The sequence below is a fragment of the Mirounga leonina genome, unplaced genomic scaffold (assembly GCF_011800145.1).
Source record: "Mirounga leonina isolate KUSES-001 unplaced genomic scaffold, KU_Mleo_1.0 Mir_53, whole genome shotgun sequence".
NCBI lineage: Eukaryota > Metazoa > Chordata > Mammalia > Carnivora > Phocidae > Mirounga > Mirounga leonina.
The window spans coordinates 22,985,839-23,004,782 of NW_023270807.1; the positions used below are offsets into that span (position 1 = coordinate 22,985,839).

The 18,944-nt window shown below is 37.2% G+C and overlaps 1 protein-coding gene across 3 annotated transcripts in view; it reads left to right on the forward strand.

The window, feature by feature from the left end:
• The window catches only part of PRIM2 (DNA primase subunit 2), a 331,933-nt gene that overhangs the window by 186,796 nt on the left and 126,193 nt on the right, over nucleotides 1-18,944 (forward strand). For all 3 annotated transcript variants that reach the window (XM_034990912.1, XM_034990913.1, XM_034990911.1), the window contains one exon: nucleotides 4,807-4,874. In XM_034990912.1, the coding sequence (XP_034846803.1) occupies nucleotides 4,807-4,874 (68 nt within the window). The remainder of the gene's footprint in view (nucleotides 1-4,806; nucleotides 4,875-18,944) is intronic.

Here is an 18,944-nt window from a genome sequence, read left to right on the forward strand (position 1 = left end):
TGAGGCGGGAGTCAAATCATTGAGCGTATGTGTTCCAGAAACTGGAGCTATGGCTCTTGTGTCTTGTGGAGTTGGCAGAAGCTGGACACAGGCATATCTTGTTTTAATGTGCTTCGCAGATATTGTGGTTTTTTTTTTTTTTTTTTTAACAAGTTGAAGGTTTGTGGGAACCCTGCATCAAAGCCAGTCTATCGGTGCCATTTTTCCAGTAACATTAGCTCACTTTGTGTCTCTGTCACCTTTTGGTAATTCTTATATTTCAAACGTTTTCACTATTACTATATTTGTTATGGTGATCCGTGATCCATGATATTTGACGTTACTATTGTAATTGTTTTGGGGCACCACAAACTGTGCCCAAAGAAGACCTAGACTTCATTGATAAATGTTTTCTGTGTTCTCACTGTTTCACCAACCAGCCATTCCCCCGTGTCTCTCTCCTCTTGGACCTCCCTGTTCCCCAAGACACAACAATATTAAAATGAGGCCAATTAATAATTCTACAATGGTCTCTAAGTGCTTAGATGAAAGGAAGACTCACTTGTCTCTCACTTTAAAGAAATGATGCAGCTTTGTGAGGGGGGCGTGTTAAAATCCGAGATGGGCCTAAAGCTAGGCCTCTTGTGCCAAATGGCCAAGTTGTGAAGGCAAAGGAAAAGTTCTTGAAGGAAATTACAAGTCCTACTCCAGTGAGCACATGAATGATAAGAAAGCCTTAACGCTGTATGGAGAAAGTTTTCATGATCTAGATAGAAGATCAAATCAGCAATAACATTCTCTTAAGCCAAAACTAATCCAGAGCAAAGCTCTAACTCCTCAGTTCTCTGAAGGCTGAGAGAGAGGTGAGGAAGCTGCAGAAGAAAAGTTTGAAGCTAGCAGAGGAGGGTTCATGAGGTTGAAGGAAAGATGCTGTCTGTGTAACGTAAAAGTACAAGGTGAAGCAGCTGGTGCTGATGTAGAAGCTGCGGCAGTTTACCCAGAAGCTCTAGCTAAGAGAATTCCTGAAGGTGCTACAGTAAACAGCAGATTTTCAGGGTGGATGAAACAGCCTTATATTTGAAGAAGATGCCATGGAGGACTTTCATAGCTAGAGAGGAGAAGTCAGTGCCAGGCTTCAAAGCTTCCATGGACAGGCCGACTGTCTTGTTAGGGGCTAATGCAGCTGGTGGCTCTAAGTTGAAGTCAGTGGTCTCTTATCATTTTGAAAATCCTAGGAATAATCCTTGAGAATTATGCTAAATCTGCTTTGCCTGTGCTCTATAAATGGAACAAAAAAGCCTGGATGATAGCACATGTGTATACAGCAGGGTTTACTGAATATTTTAAGCCCACTGTTGAGACCTCCTGCTCAGAAAAAAAAGATTCCTTTCAAAATATCGCTGCTCATTGACAATGCTCCCACTCACCCAAGAGCTCTGGTGGAGATGTACAAGATTAATGTTTTCATGCCTGCTAATACAGTATCTCTTCTACAGTCCGTGGATCAAAGAGTAACTTCAAACTTTCAAGTCTTATTTAGGAAATATGTTTTGTAAGATTTTAGCTGCCATACATAGTGATTCCTCTGATGGATCTGGGAGAGTAAATTGAAAACCCTCTGGACAGGATTCACCATTTTGGATGCCATTAAGAACATTTGTAATTCGTGGGAAAAGGTCAAGATATCAACATTAATAGGAGTTTGGGAGAAGTCGATTCCAGCCTGCATGGAGGACTTTAAGGGAACGTTCAAGACTTTGCGGAGGAAGTGCAGATGTGGTGGAAACAGCAAGAGAACTAGGATTAGAAGTGGAACCTGAAGATGAGCCTGAGTTGCTGTGATCTCATGATTCAACTTGAACAAGTGGGGAGTTGCTTCTTAGGGACGAGCACAGAAAGCGATTTCCTGAGATGGAATGTACTCCTGGTAAAGATGGTGGGAAGATTGTTGAAATGACAACAAAGGATTTAGAACATGACATAAACTTAGTTGAGGAAGGAGTGGCAGGGTTTGAGAGGACTGACTCCAGTTTTGAAAGAACTTCTACTGTGGGTACATTTTTTTCAAACAGCATCACATACTACAGAGAAATCGTTTCTGAAAGGAATAGTTAATTGATGTGGCATATTTTTCTTTTGTTATAAGAAATTGCCACAGCCACCTAATACCACCCTGGATCAGGCAGCCGCCATCAACATTGAGGCAAGACCCTCTACCAGAAAGATTATGACTTGCTGAAAGCTCAGAAGATGGTTAGTGTTTTTTAGCAGTAAAGTATTTTTAAATTAAGTATGTACATTTTTTTAGACATAATGCCATTGCGTACCTAATAGGCTACAATATAGTGTAAACATAACTTTTATGTGCACTGGGAAACCAACTAATTTGTTTGACTTGTTTTGTGGTATTTGCTTAGTTATGGTAGTATGGAACTGAACTTGAAGTATCTCCGCAGTGTGCCTGTAATCAGTCCTACTCATCCTATGCTCCTGCGATGTGGCCCAAAAGGATATTTTAGGAGGAAGGCTAATGAAAGAACATGTGTAATAACGTCAGCCTGAGAGCCTAAGGGAATTATTAAATAATTTTGATTAGGGGAATGGTTAACTTTCATTTTGAAAATTTCACTCTGGCCTTGGTGTGGAGAATAAATTAGGGAAGAGGCAAGAGTGGACGCAGAAACAGCAGTGGAGATGTATTAATAGTTGAAGAAAAAAGAAATGAAGGCTAAGATTAAGATGGGGTTGAGTTGGGGCACCTGGGTGGCTCAGTCAGTTGAGCACCCACTCTTGGTTTCAGCTCAGGTCATGATCTCAGGGTTGTGAGATGGAGCCCCCATTGGGCTCTGTGCTCAGCAGGGAGTCTGCTTCCCCCTCCCTTTCCCTCTAACCCTCTCCCCCTTGCTCACTCACGTGCTCTCTCTCTCAAATAAATAAATCTTTAAAAAAAAAAAGATAGAATTGAGTTGAGAAATCTCTATGGAATAAATAGACATTTAGAAATATTGTTACTGAGGTGTAAAAAAAGGTTTTGTTTGTTTGCTTTCATTTAGAAAAAGACAGTTTGATTAGAAAGCATGCTATATAGATTGACAGAAGTAACTGAAAAAGCCCAGTCTGTCTGCTCCATCTGTTTTCAAAAAATTGACTTTTGAAATATCTAGATAAATTTTCTTTTTAGACCACATTAGCAGATATAGGGTGTATTAAAGTATTAAAGTGTTTTGTTTATAAAACCTTGATAGCATTTTATATGTCATGAAGTACTAGATTTAACATTTCTTAGAGATACTGAGAGTCTTTTGGCTGTGTGCTAAAATTGCGGCAGACTAATTGTCTCATTTTATTTTAAATTAGCTGATAACTGTTGCCTTGTGTTAACTTTTGCCCCAAAGTGGGGATGCCTCTCCATTATTATTAATTAGATATGATTTAATTAAAATGACTTCATAGGGCGCCTGGGTGGCTCAGTTGGTTAAGCGACTGCCTTCGGCTCAGGTCATGATCCTGGAGTCCCGGGATCGAGTCCCGCATCGGGCTCCCTGCTCAGCGGGGGGTCTGCTTCTCCCTCTGACCCTCTTCCCTCTGTTGCTATCTGTCTCTCATTCTCTCTCTCTCAAATAAATAAATAAAATCTTAAAAAAAAAAAATGACTTCATATATGGCATTTTGGTCAACATTTTTTCCTACAAATATAGTATATACTAGAGGTTTTAAAAGTGATAGTTTTATTTTACTTGCATAATACTGAAAATTAGGTGTTATGAATTAAATGTCTTTTTTGTTTCCAGAACATTTTAATTAATGGATGAAATAATTAGAAAGGATATTTTTCAGTTTGTTGTTTGCCTTAAAGAAGGTTCTCTTTGGCGAATTGTCAAATAATTGATGGGTAGATTTCAAGAACTATTTTGCCATAATTGTATGCAGAAGAAATCTTTTATTTTTGTTTTGGTGTTTTATTAAGGTTACTTCAAGCTATCTGATTGCTTTGGATGAATGTTTCTTAATTTGGGGAGGTTAAATTGTTATAGCATAAGAGGGCTTTTTCTTAAGTACAGAGAGAAAAGAGATACATATAGAGATATCATTAATATTGCAGTAAAGTATAGCAAAGGCTCACATTTTCATGATACACTGTCAACCTGAGGTATACAATATTTAAGAAAAAGGCTTTGAATCTTATCATTCTCTTTTCTAGATCAGTTTGGGGTCATATGTCAATATTAAATACTTTGAGTTGATTTTGTATGTTTAAAAGATATTTTTGGTTTCTTATAGTAATGTCAAAATGAAGGGAATGCATGGTTGTGTGTGTGTGTGTGTGTGTGTGTAACCAATTCTGCATGTAACCAATTTCACAGTGACTTAGCTATAAATGAAAGTCTCTCTCCCCAGTTTCTTCATCCCAGGATTCAGTGCTACAAGGTTGGTTGCTATAAGTTTAGAAGTTTTTCCATTTTTATTTAGAAAGATAATATTTTTATGACTAAAATGTACTTTAAATGTACTTTTATGACTAGGTTTTCTCATGAACTCATGAAAAGATATTCTCAGGATAGTCTCTTATTCTTTGCTTTACCTCCTTTTTCTTTACTTCTAAACTCAGTGGCATACCCTGCAAAACTTAAGGCCATATGGTTAGCTTTACTCATATAACATGTTTGCTTTCTGTATAATTCTTTAACTTAAAAAAGAAAAAAAATGTACTTACATTTTAAGTACTCCCTCTCTTTCTGCTCCTGTGTCCCCATTTTACATTTAGTGTTCAGATACATTCAGTATTTGGTGTTTGCTGTTTTTACTAACCCTATTCTCTGCTTTTAGTTAACAGCCAGGTCCTTGCCTGCTGTGCAGTCCGACGAGAGACTTCAGCCTCTACTTAACCACCTCAGGTAATATGAAGGCACACCCTTGTTATGCTTATGATTCGAAGTGAATTAAAGTGGGTAAAGTATATTAAAGTGATTAAAACCCCTTCAGTTACTAAAAACTTAACAGTTTTTTTCCCTTGCTTTAATTCTGTGATGTAAGTTGAAGTTCTTAATATAGTTGCTACCCTTGACTTTAGGGTACTGTTGGAGGCTTTTTTAATTCAATGAAAGTGTGTAAAACTAGTTGGTAAATTTATATTAAAATGAACAGAGTTGACTACAGAAAGATCTCAAAGGAATGAGCTATCAGTTTAAATGCAGAGCATACCTTTGGGACCTCCCACATGTTATTTGGGGGTAGATGACTTAGGTGGGATTTGTTTTCTAATTAAAAAAATAATATATTCTCATTTTTTTTTTTTAAGATTTTATTTATTTATTTGACAGAGAGAGACACAGCGAGAGAGGGAACACAAGCAGGGGGAGTGGGAGAGGGAGAAGCAGGCTTCCCGCAGAGCAGGGAGCCCGATGTGGGACTCGATCCCAGGACCCCGGGACCACGACCCGAGCTGAAGGCAGTCGCTTAACCAACTGAGCCACCCAGGCGCCTGATATTCTCATTATTTTTAAAGAAAACTTTGAAAGTACAGGAAAGGGAGGGAAAGGAAAATACCCATCATTACTGTTCAGAAGTAGTATATTTTCCTTCAATGCTATTTTAAAACCTAGTGTTGAAATTGCACTTTTATAAAAATTGCTGGTTTTTTTCATTTTAGAATAAACGTTGTAGGACTTTTTTTTCTGCTATTAGCATCTCTTGAAAAACATTTTTAGTGACTATGTGGTATTTTCTCATGGCTGTACTGTAGTGTATTCATCTCCTTTTGGGGGCATTTACACCATTTCCATTTCACGAGTATAAAAAATGCCACATGTTAATCTTTATCTGTATTTTTGATCATTTTCTTAGCATAGGTTTTCAGAAGTGCCATTACTTTGTCAAAGCATATGAGCCATTTTAAAGATTTAAGTATATGTATTTCTTTTTCAAAAACCTTATTCTATTTATATTTTTAGATTATACAAGATTGCCCACAAGATTGTTACTGTACCCGTAACAAGATATAGGACAGCTAAAACCGTTGCTAATTTAATAGTTAATCATGGAGATACCATTGTGATCAAGTACATTTCATTGATTATTATTAAGAATGATTTTAAAACATTTTATTCATTTTCATTTTGGAGTGGGATTAACTATTTGTATATTCATTTATTGATAGTATCTCCTGATTTCATTTGATATTACATATTTTAGATGTAAAGGGTAGTAATTCTGAGTTGTATTTGTTATTACATTTTTTTTCTGAAAGTCTTTGATTATGTTACATTATCTGACGTACCTACATTTTCAGGTTTTATGTAGGCAAACACCAGTAGTGTTTTCCTTTATGGTTTCTTTTTATTTTTTTATTTTTTTGAGTATGTCCAAGAGACCTAAATATAGAGGGACAAAATTTTTATTAAATGGCTGTAGATTCTGTTGAATTTCCATATTGACAGCACATGCTTCCCTTCCATTGGGTAGAAACAGGCTATGTCATGAATTATAAAGTAAGTTTGAGGGCCAGATTCCTCTTGCTTGCACTGGTTACCAAAATTGCTAATTCTCTTTGATTAACCTATTTTGAGAGAGTTTGGTTCTTGATTTTAATGCCAATAATCTATCGATTAGTGATCTCACCTGTTTGTATGTGCCTCCTTCAACCCACCCACCCTCCCTTCCTTCCTTCCTTCCTTCCTCCCTCCCTTCCTCCCTCCCTCCCTCCCTCTCTCCAGTCAGCAACCCTGAATCACCCTGATTTATTCCATCCTGATCTCTATGTATCTTCACAGCCTACCTCTCCTTCAAGGTTTTCTCCTATTTCCATTCGGATTCTTCTAACGGACAAAAGGCAAAATGTTCAAATCAAAAGTAAAGCTTAAGAAATAAAAGAAAAAATGAAATACTTTTAGTAAATCCAAGTAGTACGTATTGGTGAATTAAACTCTTGTCATATTTGACATATTTGTGTTACGCATAAATGTATATGTTAATGTCTTTGGGATTTACCTTTGCACAGAGCTCAGACAAAATTCATTGAGAATGAAAGGAGACTAGGATCCTGTCCTTGTATCAAACAGCACAAAGTATAGCTTTACAAGATTTCTTTTTTTTTAAAGATTTTATTTATTTATTTGACAGAGAGAGACACAGTGAGAGAGGAGCACAGGCAGGGGGAGTGGAGGGGGGAGAGGCAGGCTTCCCGCCGAGCGGGGAGCCCGATGCGGGGCTCGATCCCAGAACGCTGGGATCATGACCTGAGCCGAAGGCAGGCGCTTAACGACTGAGCCACCCAGGCGCCCCAGCTTTACAAGATTTCTCTCTCAACTGTTTTTTTTTTTTTTTAAAGATTTTATTTATTTATTTGACAGAGAGAGGGAGAGAGAGCATAAGCAGGAGGAGCGGGAGAGGGAGAAGCAGGCTCCCCGCAGAGCAGGGAGCCTGATGCAGGGCTCGATCCCAGCACCTGAGATCATGACCTGAGCCGAAGTCAGACAGTTAACTGACTGAGCCACCCACGCGCCCCTCAGGTTTTATTTGTTTGGAATCTCAGTTGCTTATTTGTCAGGATTGGAAAATTGATCATATTTTTCCTCCTCCCTTCCCTCTGTCCTCTTTTCTGCCTCTCTTACCCTTCTCTATAGTAACTTTTCCTTCCCAGACACTTTTTAACCTCTGAATCATTGTTTTGTTGTTAAGGATGGTCCAGACTAGCATTTCATTGGGTTGAGTAGCATAAATACTGTATATGGTTTTTAAGTTTCCTAGAGCACTGTTACTGAGTTATGCGTAAGTCACTTCCCCAGCTCCCCTCTCCTGCTGATTTTGTCTCCTGAGGATCTCTCTTATGGTTGTAACTTCTTATTTATTCTCCTTGTTGCCTTCTTTGCGCTCTCTAAAATATTTCACATTATTGCCAGAGTGATTATATTATTCCTTGGCTTAAAATCATTCTCCGTCTCCCTAGTTTCATTCCAGATGAAGTCTGAACTTGTTAGCCTGACATATGAAGTCCTTCTGGAAAGTGTTGCCCTGTCTCTTTGGACTCTTCTTTTAGTACTGGTCCCCTAACTTCTAGTACAACAAAATGCCTTGAAGTTCTTCTAATACAACTTGCTGTTGTTGACCTCTGTGCCCTTGAAAATATTTTTTCTTCTGCCTAGAATGTTCTCCCCTTCCTCCATTTCTGTAACTTACCTGACTTTCACTTATCCTTTTCGACTTAGCCCATATTACCTCATCTGGTAAGTTTTCCCTGACTGTTTAGTTTGCAGTGGGCCCACTTCCCCTGAGTCTGAATCTGATGTTTTTATATGTGTTTCCACAATACCCCCATGGATACTTGTGTATTACACAACACATAATGTGGTCGTCCTTTGTTTATTTTCTGATGACTCCATTATAGTATGGGCTGCTTACGAGCTTGTAAAGTGACTTTCATATTTGTATTTCCAGTGCTGGGACAGTATCTGGCACGTGATAGCTATTCATTGTGTGTTTTTTTGAATGAATGAGTGGTGTTACAACAGTGATACTTTGTTGTTTTTTTCTGCATGATGTTTTTGTAATTTATAAGTCCTATTACCACAATTTTTTTTGTATAGAACCTGATTCAGAAGATATAAACCTAAATGGCTGAATTTCACCTCTAGTTAATGCTTGATTCTGTGAAAAATGATGGGTTCTCCTTCCTCCACCTCAGTATGGTAATTGTCAGCTAGAATTTAGATTAACTACTGACACTTCTCTTCAAGTCCTTGAAATTTGCACAAACTGTACATTCGTTTAGGGCTTTCGTTCTCTGTGGAGTTCACTCAGGACTGGTTGCTAGGCAACTAGGTCTAGATGCTACATGTAATATGCACCAACTGATGTTGCTTTTTTATTCTTATTAAATGAAATGGCTTCTCATTTTATTACCATGTCAGAGACATCTGTATGGAGGGTGGCAGCTGATGTGCATAGTTTGACACTTTCTGTTGTACAAAGTAACCTTGTGATATGTGTTTCAAGCATATTGAATTGTCTTTTTTGGGTGTCTAAATGTAATGTTTTTCTTTTTACCTTCCTTTTGCTTAGTTCAAAATAGGAAAGAGTGCTATTTGATTTGAAAGGTTCTAATGATAATCTTGTTATGAGAAAGTAATCATCATTGGTTTGCATGACCTGTATAGCTTAGATGTTACCTAGAGGAGACAGACATTAGGTGGTTGAGACTGAGATCATTACTAGGTCTCATTTTGTTTGGTGCCTCTAATGATCAAAGAGGAATGATGAACAGTATTTTAATTAAATTTGTCAATAAAACTAATTTGGGAGATGATACAAATACCTGTAAAAATTAAAGTAGCAACACAAAGAGAGTCTCAAATCATTTTTACAGGATTTAGACACTCAGAAGAGAATTAGTGTAACACTTTGCCATCCTACTAAGCTAGGATATTGCTTAACGGTATATATTATTCTGAGGATGTAGAAGTGATGTGTCCAGATTTTCTTAGTTCTCTAGTTAAAAGTTAAATTAAGCACAGAGAAACACTTTGCTTTAATGTCTTATGGAAATACAAGCTTATTTTTTTTTTTTATCATTTGTAGTGTCCATCTATTCATCAGTAACTGAGTGCCAATTATGTGCTTGGAATAAAAAAATAAGACCCAGTTTCTCTTCTCAAGGGATTTATAGTTTTGACTTCACTTGAGAGGCACTTAAACATGGTACAAAATTTGTAAACCTTTCTAATAGAATTAAACACAAAATACATGATTTTATTATTTGAACTGTGTTTCTTGTGAAATTATTTCCTTAAGCAGTGGGGTCATGACTTAGTTGTTTCGGATTCCATATTCCAGTATAGTGGCTCCCAGTGGGTACTCACATTGGACTGAACTTTACTCTCACTTGGGGGATGATGTTGTCACAAATGAAGAAGGAGTATAAAGGAAGACTAGGGAATTAGGGAATGAATATGGTTGTGCAGATTCCAGGTTCAGTAGTTTCAGACATTTTAAACTTGTGGTGCCTGTGGAACATATTGGGGGAATGTTTCGTAAATAGCTGAATACGGGCCACAGTTTAAGAGTGAGGTTTATACGAGAGAGAGACATTTGCTAATCATCACTGTTTAGGTGGTGGCTAAAATCAGGGCCACGTAGGGAGAGAGTATAGAGTGACAAGGGGACATGGCTCTGAATAAAACTCATACATAGAACATCAATGTTTAAGTAACTTGTGAGGGGCAGTAATGAAGGTAGGAGATAAAAGAGAAACCAGTAAAAAGCGGGGAGGAATCTTGAATGAAACAGGAACACAATAAAGGATAATGGGATCAAAGATGCTAAGGGAAAGATTTCAAACAGGAATGGTAAACACCATCAAATGCCACAGAAAAGTCAGGTTAGAACTACATAATGTCAGTTGGATTAGGCATGTGGGAGCCAGTGGTGGCTTAACCACAACATTGTAATGATACTGATGAGCAATTAAGAGATGAGAAATTAAGCTGTGGAAATACAGGGAGTGTAGGTTAGTCTTGAAAGAGCAGGGAAAGAAAGAGGATATGTATGAGTTTCATAGTTGAAGAAAGAGTTGTATTTTTTCCTTCAGATTGGAAAGGTGAACATATACAGGTTAAGGGGAAAATGGGGTCAATGGGACTAAGAGGAAATAATTGAAGTGGCAGGTTTTTAGAAGAGGTGTAGGAGGAGATGGAACCAAGAAATCACACTGACTAGAGTTTACAATGTACTTTCCAACCTGGGTTTTTATAGTTCTTACTCAGACCATCCCATCCCATGAGACCATCCCATGATAGATGGTCCTTTATTATTATTATCCCTATTTTTTTTTAAGATTTTATTTTTAAGTAAGCTCTATGCCCAATATGGGGCTTGAGTTCACAACCCTGAGATCATGAGTCACATGCTCTACCAACTGAGCCAGCCATGTGCCCCTCATTATCCCTATTTTAAAGCTTGGTGATGGAGGCTCAAGAGGTTCATGTTAAGAAAACCTGATTTTTAGGTTTTTTCTTTTTCAGGGTCTGTATTTCTCTTCCCTCAAAAGAAATGAATGAGTTATTTCATAAGACTTTACAATTTTTTCAAAAGTGATACCAAGAACTCCTCTATTGGAAGAACTAAACTTGCTTACTTACAAAAAAAGTTAAATTTCCAAATGCCAGAGTGAATTGGTGTAAATCATTGTATCTACTTTCCTCAAAGCACCTGTCATTAGATGTGTCATATAATGGGTCATATCTCATTGAGTCTTTACTGTCATCCTCCTCCATCACGTCATTTTCTAGGGTGAATTGTCTAGTGTACTGATTTTTAAATTTGGACAGATATAAAGGTCTTGGGCTATATTTCTGTAATTGTAGAAGTTTATTGTAAATAAATATCTTTGCTACCCTAATTTTAGTACCCATAGGATAATATTTATTTATTTATTTATTTATTTATTTATTTATTATTTTTTTTAAAGATTTTATTTATTTATTTGAGACAGAGAGAATGAGAGAGAGAGAGCACATGAGAGGGGGGAGGGTCAGAGGGAGAAGCAGGCTCCCTGCTGAGCAGGGAGCCCGATGCGGGACTCAGTCCAGGGACTCCAGGATCATGACCTGAGCCGAAAGCAGTCGCTTAGCCAACTGAGCCACCCAGGCGCCCTAGGATAATATTTATAAAATGGTGTTAGACTATCAAGGGCATATGTTTAAGATTATTTTTGTTATGTCACTTAAAAATATGTAAGTATAAACAGGTGAGACTAGAGAGGAAAACTTGCAGCTCACGTGTGATAACTTTAGTTGTGTGATCAAACATTTTTTTTTTCCCTTAAAAACAGCGCCTTTCCCCACACTCCTTCTTCAAGACATGAAATGAATGGGGCCAGAGTATAATAGATCACTTTAATAGTTGCTCTTATGTAATGTTTTATCCTCAGTTAAAGAATAACTAATTTTAAAAACATGTATTTATTATGCATTCTCCTAATTTTGTTAGCATGTTTCAACCCAACAATGAAATAGAAATCAAAGAAGGATAAAATAAACTAACAAAGCAAAGTACTGCCTATAGTAAATACTTGGACTGCATCACATGGATTAACTGGTAATGCAGCCTGAGTTTGTAAACAGATGTTTCTATTAACCTTTATTTTAAAATCATTTAAAATAATGAAAGCATCTTCCTTCATTTGGTATTATTACAGACTCCTTTGGTAAATTTGTTTCCTAATGCAGTACATTTGGTTAATATGTACCCGTTTCTATTTACTTCTCTAAAGTTCTTGCTGCCACAGATTTTATATCAAATGCAATCTCTGTAAGAGACTTTTCCCAATATCCATAGTGGTGCAGTTTTCTGTGTTTCTTTTTGAATTAGTTCTCATTCTGAAATCAGAAAATTGTGTGGGCATGTGCTAGAAAAAGGTTTAGTGCACAGGGACTTCTACCAATTCAGGGCCGAAATGAAAGCCTCATTAATATGATCCACATGCTTTAGTTGTTTGTCAGCTCTTTTTTTTTTTTTTTTAAGTTTTTTTATTTGAGAGAGAGAGAATGGGAGAGAGAGCACATGAGAGGGGGGAGGGTCAGAGGGAGAAGCAGACTCCCTGCCAAGCAGGGAGCCCGATGCGGGACTCGATCCAGGGTCTCCAGGATCATGACCTGAGCCGAAGGCAGTCGCTTAACCAACTGAGCCACCCAGGCGCCTTGTTTGTCAGCTCGTTCTCATCACCTGTTCCAGCCTCTAGCGCTACTTTGAACTATTTATTTCCTTTCCTACATGCGGCAACACAAGCTTTTATAGTACAGTGATTGTTGTGAAGGTGTTCTAGGTGCCTTGTAAGATACCAATAAATTAGAAAGTATTTTCTTTTCCATTATTTATTGTCTTTGAATTATTCTTTTCCACCTCTCTGGAGAATGTTCATGCCTTCTTAGAAATCTACTCTGTATGGAAAATGTTCATGCCTTCTTAGAAATGTTCAAAAAGCATTTGTGAAAATCAGCCTGTTGTGTTAAGGGCACTGTAAAAGGACACTCTGATTCTATACAAAGGAACTAATAGATGTGGTCCGTTAAAAAGTTTATATTCTGACAAGGCAAGAAGACCATTTTATAGGCACATATCTCCCTACACACACGCCTCCACCCAAAGCGTACCAGAAGAATTGCTGCAGCTTAACCAAGGAAAGTAAACAGAGATGGGAAATCGTTATTTGTGAGGGGTGGAAATCTGTATGTGGATCATGTTGCAAATTTAATGCCATTTAAATGGTTTCTGATAAAACTTTTAGGCACACTAAAATTTGGCAGAATAGAAGAAATGAACCCTGCCTTACTAATAAAACCACTGCTGGGCTTTTGTTGCAATCTCTCTAATGTAATTATAAATAAAGTGGTTAAACTTTAAAAAAAATTCTTTTTCTCTTAATATAACTAAGTACAAAATTTATTTCCATGGTTCTGATTTCAAGTGGCTGTATAATGCTCAGTTGAAGATATGTCTATTTTTACTTAACCATTCCCATTTTATTGGGTATTTATGGGTGTGTGTTTGTTTTTTGGTTGAATAAACCTGTGAAGAAAAACTAAAGAATGTTAGCAGTTTCTGTATGGCCAGATGAAGTAAATTGGGAGAAGAAATGTCATATTGACTTCATGATGAAGGAATTTAACATAGATGTTTTCTAGCAGACGGAGATAAGAACAAAGAGCGTTTGTGAATAGTTTTGAAGAAACAAGAGAACTCATTAGTCTAAGGATGTCATGTTGCCCAGGCAAGAAGGTGGCAGAGTGGAACCAGTTGACTTGAAAAAGACAGAATTCAAGAAACATTTGAAGAATTTTAAAATTTTATTAATGCATCTAGATTAGAACCTTCTGTTGTAGGCATATCAAATTACCACAAATTTAGTAGATTAAAGCAACACTTGTTTTTTATCATACAGTTCTATAGGTTAGAAATCTGATTTGGGTCTCATCGAGATAAAATCAAGATGTCAGCAGGGCTATCTATGGTCCTTACTGGAGATTCTGGGGAAGAATTTGCTTCCAAGCTTATTCATAGTGTTGGATAAATTGAGTTCCTTAGGCTGTGGGATTGAGGTCCTTGTTTCCTTGCTGGCTGTCAGTCCAGGTCCTGTGTTTGGTCCTAGAGGCTGTCCACATTCCTTAGGCTTTCCAGAAGCCCCTGGAGGTCTCTTTCTGGTCCTTGCATGTGGGTTCTGTCACAGAGCCAGCAACCACACATTAAGTCCTTCTTAGGCTTCAAACCTCTCTACTTCTGCTGCTGCTGTATCTTTCTGCTTCCATCCTGAGAAAAGCCAAACCTCATGTGATTAGATTGGCCCACATAGATATCCAGGATAGTCTCCCCATCTCAAGGTCTTTAACCTTAATTACATCTGCATAGTCTTTTTTGCCATGTAATCTAACATATTCGTAGGTTCCAGGGATTAGAGTAAGAACGTCTTTGGAAGGCACTGATCTGCCTATTACAGTGAGGGAGTTCTTTTGCAGAGGTGGGGGGAGGTTGAAAACAGCTTTTGCTCAGTTTTCATCGGTTTTACAAGTAAACCACCGCTCTTAATTTATATAGAATACTAAATTTCCCTCGGGATTTTTAGATAGGTTAATTCACTTTGCTACCTTAACATGTTTTAAAGTGGAAAAAAGGGTTAACAAATGATTTACAGAAACATAAATACATATGAAATAAAAATATATTTACAGAAACACAAATTAGTTACTGATTTTCTTTTTAATGATATATTTCCTGTCTCTTTGACTGGCTGGCTTTATAGCCTGGCAAGCAAGCATGTCCCCTTTGTGAAGAGTAGACTTTGTAATGAGATTGTGCATAGTGGCTGCGACTCATGGAGGTACTTTGGTGTGAGAGCTATTTGGTAAATACATGGTCATAAACCTTTTAGCATTCTCAGAGCTTGTTTTTTTTTTTTTTTTTTCCAAATTCCAAAATCATGGATTTATTTTAAAGATCACAGTTGACAGCAAAACATTTAGATCAGCATAGTTTGTTCTTTAAAAAGTAGTATAACTTTTCATTTTATGTACACATCTGGACTGTTTCTTTAATTTGATTTTATAACTCAATCTTATTTTAAACACTAAAGAAAAACTGAATAGAAGCCTGTATCTGACATATTTTAAGGGAACTTCTCAGTGTAAGACATAGTGCTGGGTTCTAAGGATACATATTTACTTCTGTTCTTATAGGGCTTAATGTTGATCAGAAAACAGTTAAAGAATTTTAACTAAAATAATTACAATAAATCATAATGATTGTTAGCACAGTAGAGTAACGGATTCTGTGGGAGTACATAGTGTCATGGAAGTAAGCCTTGCAGAGTATTCTTGCAGCTTATCTATAACTAGAGGTTTTAGGTTTCTGTTAACCATCTGACTCCATAGTTCCTTAGGGATTTCTGAATTGTGAATGCTGGTAGTCTTCCTGGAAAGCAAAATTTTGATTACTTATGCTTTTCAAGTAGTTTTATTATCTGCATTTATTAAGTTTCCTATTCTTCACTTAGTGGGTTTCTTTAAAACATTGATTGTCCTCCAGTTAAGTAATAAAGAAAATTAGTTATTTTACACTGTGTTAGGCATAAAGTGCTAACAAAGTACAAAACGATGATGATGCTATGTGAAATAACTTTCTTAAAAAGACCAAGAAAGCATTGTGGTAGCAACTGTAATATATTAGCAGCTGAAAAGTAATTTGTTTAGTGCCATACTTTCTGTAATGATGGACGTATTCTGTACCAGTGCTGGTCCATCCCGTTTTATTTACAAAACAAAATTTGATAAACTGGGGTGAGGAAAGATTGCTGAGACTCACTAGAGGTTTAATGCCCTCTCAGTTGTTTTATAACTATTATTTAGGAAGTAGTTCCATAGAAGATAATACAAAGTGAATAAAAAAAAGCTTTTTTAAAAATTGTTTATGTTAATCACCATACATTACATCATTAGTTCGTGATGTAGTGTTCCATGATTCATTGTTTGCGTATAACACCCAGTGCTCCATTTTAATTGAGCTACCTTGGTCTGTGACATACTGCATATGTACAATCTAAAGGAGGCTTCTGAGGACATCCATCAAATGAGTGTAAGAGCATGTCTTCTCAGATTTTCTAGAGGTCTGCTCCTAACCACCTGATTTAAAGCCCCTCCCCCCAGTGCTTTATGATACTGCCTTAGTCTTTTTTCTTCACAGAAACATCACTAGCTGAAATGATCATTTTTATTTGTTTGTTTAATGTTTATTTGTCTGCAGCATAAGCTCCATGAGAGCAAGAAATTTGTCTACCTTGTTTTCTGTTATCTTTCCATCACTTAGAACAATGGCGGGCAAAAGAAGACCTCAGTAAACACTTGAATGAGTGAATCAATGGGAGAAAACACTTTCAGGTTTTAAAATTTTACCTCTCATTTAGTTTTTTAAAGCTACTGTTAAAAAAATTCAACTGAATAAATTTTAAAGAACTTACTGGCTTTTTCAGTGATTCGTGAATTAGGCAGCATCCAATCCAACAGATAGAAACGAGCTTCGAGAAGCTGTACAGAACGAAAGACCTCTATATGCAAAAGGGAGTAGGAACAAGGAAATTATACTAGATAAAATGAGGCTTGATTATTGCAAGGTCACTTTCCTTTAGGGCATGGCAGGCGTTTATCAGGCGGATTACCTAACTAGTGCTGATTAGGTGATTCCTGACTGACTGGTTTTAAGATTCCATTTCTGGAAGAGCTGAAACTGTAATTAAGTCTTAGTTTCCTGTTGTGGGGCTTAGTGTAAGTGACTCCATTTTGGGCCTGTTGTCTTATTTTTAACACTACTAAATGTTGAGACTGAATGAGATAGTAGTTGAGACAAAAAGCTGGTGGCTTTTCTCTCATTTCCAAGGAAGAATTCTGGTAAAGACTCTTCCTTTGCAGAAATTCAGGGCTGGTTTTGTCCTTTGGGGATTTGGAACTCTCATGAAATCAGGAACTAATCATGGAGGACTGAGAGTACTTTCTGTTCCTCAACGTGACCTCAGAAGAGGAATCTCTTTTTTCTCCCCAGTAAATTCAGATTTTGAAAATGTGTATTTAAAAAATGAAACAAAATGAAACCAAAACTATTATGTACCTTTCTATTTTTATCTATGAAACGAAAGCTTTAAACTTTATGAACCAGTATAAATGGCTGTTCAAAACCAAGGAAGGGTATAGGGAAAGCATGTGACTTCTGGACTGTGACTTTTAGTTTAAGTCTTCATTAGCTGCCCCCTTCATCTCATCTTTCTCCAGTTCCTCCCAGAACCCCCCAAGCCTTGTGTCCCTGGTTCTCGACTGTTATTAGGAAACAGATACGAGGGGCGCCTGGGTGGCTCAGTTGGTTAAGCGACTGCCTTCAGCTCAGGTCATGATCCTGGAGTCCCAGGATCGAGTCCCACATCGGGCTCCCTGCTCAGCGGGGGGTCTGCTTCTCCATCTGATCCTCTTCCCTCTCATGCTCTCTGTCTCTCATTCTCTCTCAAATAAATAAATAAAATCTTTAAAAAAAAAAAAAGGAAACAGATATGAGAGGTAACCCTAGAATGCCATAAACTTGTGACAGCCAACCTCAGAAGCATTCTATACTCTGTAAATTATTTGTGAGGGAATGGGAAGATATCCATCTTCTCATTTAATGTACTAATTTAATGTATTTATTTAATGTGTTAATTCTGCTGGACATTGGAACTTTATTCCATGGTCCTCCCATCCCTCAGTTTTTCATTACCACTCTCTCAGGCAACCTTTCTTTATTGTGATCATTGGACTATTCTAGGTCAACACCAAATCAGAACAGCTTCTCTTTAGGGGATCATTATACTACCAGAATATACACTAAGAATGTAAAGGAATATAAAAAATTTACTTATGAAAATAGAGATATCGTTGGGGGCTTTAGATGTGTATATTGAGGGGCGCCTGGGTGGCTCAGTAGGTTAAGCCTCTGACTCTTGATTTTGGCTCAGGTCATGATCTCAGGGTTGTGAGATCGAGCCCCACATTGGGCTCCGTGCTCAGTGTGGAGTCTGCTTGAGATTCTCTCCCTCTCTCCCCCTCTCCCTCTGTCCCTCACCCCTGCTTAAAAAATGTGTATATTGAAAATACCTGTATGGGGCTATAGTTTGTATCTTATAAGGCTATATGTGTTTTACTTTTTAAATCAGTTTTATTGAGGTGTAATTTATATACAGTGAAATGCACTCATTTTAAGGGTATAGTCTTTAGGGTATAATGACTTTTGACTTTTGTAAGGTAGAGATATTTTTGATAGAGAAATGAGATGCAGCTTTCAGCTGTTTTGCAGTTAATTGGATTATTGCAGCTTAGAAATTGGAATAAATAGGAAAATACGGAAGGATGAAGCCAACCTAAATGAAAGTAGAAGTTGTGTTGTGTATAGTTCTTACCCATTTTAGGAACCCGTATGATTCTGATTTTTATTGGATATGTGAGTCTCTCGGAATCAGAGATTCTCTCAGTTGTAGAGAAATATAGATCATTACACTGTGTATTGTCTGCTGGTAGTTTTTTTGGGAGTTTTTAAAATGTAAAATTGAGTAAACTTCATGCCTGTGGAACAATAATTTACATTCAATTTATACAGAATTTTATTGATTGTGTTCTCATTTGGAATAACTGCAGGGAAAATCACCTGGGCTAATACAAGTTGGATACCATTTACTAGGGATTTAGCTTGTAAAACGAAACTCATTTCAATTTCAGTGGTGACAGCTGTTGAGTGAATTTTCCTTTGATCACCTTCACAGCAGGAAATGATAGATTGTAACTTCATCTTCCTTGATATCTTCCCCACCCAGCAAATTCAAACTATAGGGACTGTGCTTTCTAAATGTCTGAATAGCCTAGCTTATGTGGGCAGACTATTTTTTTTCAACGTCCAAAGTGGGTAAAATT